Below are 4,957 nucleotides of genomic sequence, written 5' to 3'. Positions count from 1 at the left end.
TTCTAGGCTGGACTTCAGATTAAGCTCGTTTTCTGGCCAATTCTCAATATTAACGAGGCCAAAGCTGATAAATCTGGAATCCAGATCAACAGAAAATTAAAGGTTTTCACACCTTTGTCGGTTATAACAGCAGCTAATTTGATTGCTCCTACTACTTCCATTTCAATGAACATAAAATTCTAGGATGATTAGTTCTTCACCGCTTTAAAGGCAAATAGTTGTTATCCATTCATGCGAATTCTTTCACATCATAATGGAAACCAATGTAGTATTTTTCTTTATTTTATCAAAAAAAATGATGACCAAACGAAATTACTGAAAATAAACTTGTAACAATAGTAAATATAAGGGCAAAGAGCAATCCTACATCCTACATACCAAAATAGTTGACCCCCACTAACTCTAATTCTCTCAACATGCAACTATGCCAACCCATCATGCCATCATGCATGGAGAAAAAACACATTTAGCCCAATAAGTCTAATTCTCTCAACACGCAACTATGCCAACTGATCATGCCACCATACATGGAAAAAGGCCCACCATGCATGCTACTCATATTGAAAAAATATTCTGCAACTATACAATGACAATAATCAAATACAATAACTTATGTGTATTTTAGTTTCAATTCCCATGTTAATCTAAGTAATAACGCTTTGTAGAACCAAATCTCATTAAAACAGTTGCAACAAATTTTCAAAGCAACACACAGGGTATCATCTCTAGTTTTCTGAAGTGTACATCATGATATCGCAATTCCATTTTTATAATGCTCCAGTAATCTCCGCTTACAAAAAAAAAGTGCTAGGATATTTCTATCAAGAGAAGATGTTCTAGGAGTTGAAGGACACAGAATATTAATCACTGAACCAAATGAGAGGTTGCCGGAAAATGAAAACTACAAAAAGAAAAGTAATTGATGCATTATGTCCAAGAATTATCGTCATGTTGAAAGCTAGAACTACAAGTACAAAATGAACTAATAAATGATCTACTAAGCAGATAGATTTGTTAATTTATCAATGGTAGGATCAGGAAATAAGAGAAACATAAATGATCATACTTATTGGACACTGAAAAGGTCAGAAGAAGAATTAATGGCAATGACATAACTTCAACAGAGCCACAAAGGCATCACAGTCTAAACCTAATACAACCAGCCATCACACTCCACAGAGCCACAAAGGCATTTCTTCTTCTTGATGTTACCATTCTCATCATGAACCTGATCTATGGCATAGTTGTAGTGGTATACTAGCTCTTGACCGGGTGGAATATCTTCGCAGGCAAAGAACATGATATGAGGAGCACTCTTGTCATCATGATCATAGAGAACATTTTGTGCATAGAGGTTGGGGGTGCAGCTATGATTAATAAATTTTGCAAAGTTCCCCATCTTTGATGCATCAACAGCAAAACCAGCTTCTTCATCTTTACCCGGACCATTCTGAAGCGAGGGTATAGATCTTGATAGGCCCTCCCAAAGGGATTCATCATAATAATTATGCCCTATAGCAAATAGGTACTCATCAGTCATCCTTTTCTGTGCTTCTTCATCATCCAGCACTTCCCCAATGTATTCACAGACGAAGCTTCCAGATGGTATATAGTCGAGAGTTTTCACGCCCCAACCCATCGATTTGGTCTTGAACACTTGCAGCCGAAATCTGATGCCTTTCTGGCCAACTCTGTTATGACATGTAGGAGGACACTTGCAAGAAGGTCCACACTCATAAACAAGAGGTTTTGCTGCTATGATACAGCCTTTATCATTGAAAGGGATCTCCCCACCATTCTTCACTACACAGGCACACAGTTTGGAGTCTGAGCACCCGCCTACACAAGCACAGCCTGCTGGAGGAGCTGGCTGATAGTTAGGGGGGTATTTCAGGCGAGACATGTAGATATAGGGCATTGGATGCTCATCAGATATTGAGTTCAAAACAGATACTGGGATCCTCTCCAACCCTTGGGATATATCTTTCATTATAACACCATCATATGGCTCAGCCTGTTCTGATTTCATAATTGCGTCTATGTCAATGTGTTTCTGACCTGCCATTCTTCTCATTCGGAACATATAAACATAACGATCTTCGCTTTCTTTCTCCCTCCAGTATTTCTCAACTAGATATAAACCCCCATATACAAGAATACTCTTCCGCTGGCTGTTCTTAGCATGAATGGTGAAACCATGAATGACACGAACTGGTGTTTTGGTATCCATGCTCTTCTTCAGTGCAAGATTGGTACCCTCTATCTTCTGATTCATTGTAGCTGTCCTTGATCCAGAATACACGAAGGCATCAAAATTATCCTTGACATCAGAAAGAAGTGCATATGCCACGATGCTAACAGCTATACAAGTACCATCCTCCTTCCTGATATGATCAATCCCTAACCGGTGTGGGCGATGAAGACCGATAATGCAAAGCTCAACCCTTGCATAAAAGATATCACCAACATTGATTCCAGGCACATTGCCAACAAATCTCTCGTCATTACACTGTGCAAGGAACCTGTCCCTGAAGATTTTGTAAGCTTGTAGATCGGCTCCTCCTTCCCGTGACCTGTCTTCAAGCTTATTCAAAAGATTCTTGTAAATTAAGCGGAAATCTCGCAAGGATCTGATTGCTTTCTCCCTAGCAAGGGCAACTCCATTTTTTGGCATTCCCTGATTATCATCATCCTTCTCAGTTTTCACCTTTTTATATGCTGTTCGGGTTTCCTTCTCGCCTTTCCCTGAGGAGAAATCACGCACGGCCGAAACTCGAACATTTGAAAGGGGGCTTGCATAGCACCTCACAGTACTTCTAGTTCCTGGAGTGCACTGTGTTGAGCTGCCCTGAGCCCTGTATTCCGGAGTTTCAAGTGATCCACCATTGGAGCAGAAAGCTTTCGAGAATGACCGCTTGTACCCGATCTGGAACCTCCATGGCACTATTTCTTTCCGCCCTCTGCGGCAATTTGGGCCATTAGCATTGCTTCCAGGAACTGCAGAGCTGCACCCTTTGGCTGCTACATCACTCTCCTTGGAAGCCCCATTTCCCGTGTTAGCACCTTTTCCCTCCGGCTGCTCCAGCACATGATCTGCAGCAGAAGAAACGTTGCTCTTTAACACATTCCCGGTCACACGGGACTTCTCCGAACCCTCAGACTCACAGTTCTCAGCTCCTACATTACTCTGAATCCCCTCTGGGATGCAAGCTGCCCCATCACCAGCACCAACGCTGCCGCCAGTCCCAAAATTCTGGACATGTTCATCTCTCAGGACACCGCTGTAGTCTGGCCCCTCAAAACAGCAATCTCCTCCAGCAGCGTTGGCCAACCCATCACCCATAATATTGCAGCTGGACTTGCCCAAACCACAATCCATTTCGGCACCGGTGCGAGCATTGTTATCCATTTTCTCCCCATTGGTGCTCCTCGTGGTCACTCTGCAATCTCCTCCAGCAGCGTTGGCCAACCCATCACCCATAATATTGCAGCTGGACTTGCCCAAACCACAATCCATTTCAGCACCGGTGCGAGCATTGTTATCCATTTTCTCCCCATTGGAGCTCCTCGTGGTCACTCTGTGTGTGCCTCTCTTTATTTGGAAATCCTTTCCAGCACTGCTAGGAGAGTCGTTCTCCATTTTAATAGCATGGGAGCTGTTCGCAGCCGTACTGCGTGTGTGTCTCTTCAATGGGAAATCCTTTTCGGCACCGCTGCAGGCGCCGTTCTCCATTTTAACCCCATCGGAGCTCTTGGCAGTCGCACTGCGTGTGGCTCTTCTCAACAGGCAATCCATTTCAGCACCGGGTCGCGCTGAAAAATTCTTCATGGTCGCGCTGCGCGTGCTTCTCCTCAACTGGCTATCCTTTCCAGCACCTGCGCTGCGCGCGCTGTTCTCCCCATCGGTCCTCTTCATGGTCGCACTGCGCGTGCTTCTCTTCTTCGACTGGCCGTCCATCGGATCTCCCGCGCTACGGCCGCCGCTCCCCACCACCGACGCCGATCTGGGACGCTTGGTGCCAGAACCGCCCGCCGGCGCCCCGGCGCGGCCTCTGGGCGCGGCGGCGGCGGCGGCGGGGGTCTTGGCCTGGTACCTGACGAAGCCGCGCTGGAAGCGCCACGGCGTGAGCGCCTTGTACCTCCGCCCGCTGGTCGCCCTGGGCGGCACCGCCGCCTTCCCGGTCTCCATCTCGCGCCGCGGCCGCCCTCCCGTCGCCACGCGCGTCTCCTCGGACGGGACCCTGCATTCGGAGGAAACAAATCGCGCCAGGTCTCAGCACGGATCGAACGGAAGGTGCGAGAGAGGGGGAGAGAGAGATTGGGTGGGTGGAGGAGACGGGGCGTACCTGATTGAGGGGCCGGCGGCGGCGGCGGCGGTGGAGGGGGTTGGTAGGTCGCGCGCGCTGGCCTCGGGGTTTCGCGGTGGATTTGGCGCGGCGCGAGGCTTCCCCTGTAATGGCGGAGCGGCGGGCGGGAGGGGTGGGGTGGGGAGGTGAGGGTGGGGGACTGGATGGATCCGAGATGGAGGAGCACAGCAACCGCGCCTCGCCTCGCCTCGGGACGGGCGCTGGCGCTGGTGTTTGTTGGCTGGTGAATCGGACGGCGGTCGCCACGCGCGGCCAGGGTGGGTTATTATGGACCGCGGGGTCCGCCCCGCCTTTCCCTTTCCCACGTCTGATGAGCGGAACTGAGTCGATTGATTTACGAATTCGGGGCTAAATTCAGGGCTGGTTTACGAATTTGTACAGGCGTGATTCCAGCTCCACTCGGACTGCCACTTCCTCTCTCTTCGGCTTCGGTTCGGATTGCTGGGGCCGCAGGACTTTTATAGAATGGGCATAAATATGGCGGTCAGATAAATTCAGACTCGACTTGAACATCGATTTAATCTCAAAAAAGTGGAGTGCCACGGACGGAAAAGGGCTAGATTCAAATGAGACTCGTTTGTTAATGGAAA

At 48.1% G+C, this 4,957-nt stretch overlaps 1 protein-coding gene across 1 annotated transcript; it reads right to left on the bottom strand.

The window, feature by feature from the left end:
- Positions 1 to 1,042: 1,042 nt before the first annotated feature.
- On the bottom strand, positions 1,043 to 4,593 carry LOC125539228 (histone-lysine N-methyltransferase, H3 lysine-9 specific SUVH5-like). The gene is made up of 2 exons (XM_048702609.1): positions 4,347 to 4,593; positions 1,043 to 4,241 (listed from the first exon to the last, which is right to left on the bottom strand). Exon 2 carries the CDS (start codon positions 4,187 to 4,189, stop codon positions 1,151 to 1,153), a length of 3,039 nt encoding a protein of 1,012 aa, XP_048558566.1. The 5' UTR covers positions 4,190 to 4,241; positions 4,347 to 4,593; the 3' UTR covers positions 1,043 to 1,150.
- Between the last annotated feature and the right edge of the window lie 364 nt (positions 4,594 to 4,957).

The sequence above is a fragment of the Triticum urartu genome, chromosome 2 (genome assembly GCF_003073215.2).
Source record: "Triticum urartu cultivar G1812 chromosome 2, Tu2.1, whole genome shotgun sequence".
In the NCBI taxonomy this organism is placed as follows: domain Eukaryota; kingdom Viridiplantae; phylum Streptophyta; class Magnoliopsida; order Poales; family Poaceae; genus Triticum; species Triticum urartu.
The sequence above is the reverse complement of the archived record's forward strand: the minus strand, read 5'-3'. Positions and strand labels throughout refer to the sequence as shown.

Bases quoted from the DNA above. Each gene is read 5' to 3' on its own strand.
- LOC125539228 (XM_048702609.1), bottom strand. From the start codon at position 4,189: ATGGAGACCGGGAAGGCGGCGGTGCCGCCCAGGGCGACCAGCGGGCGG.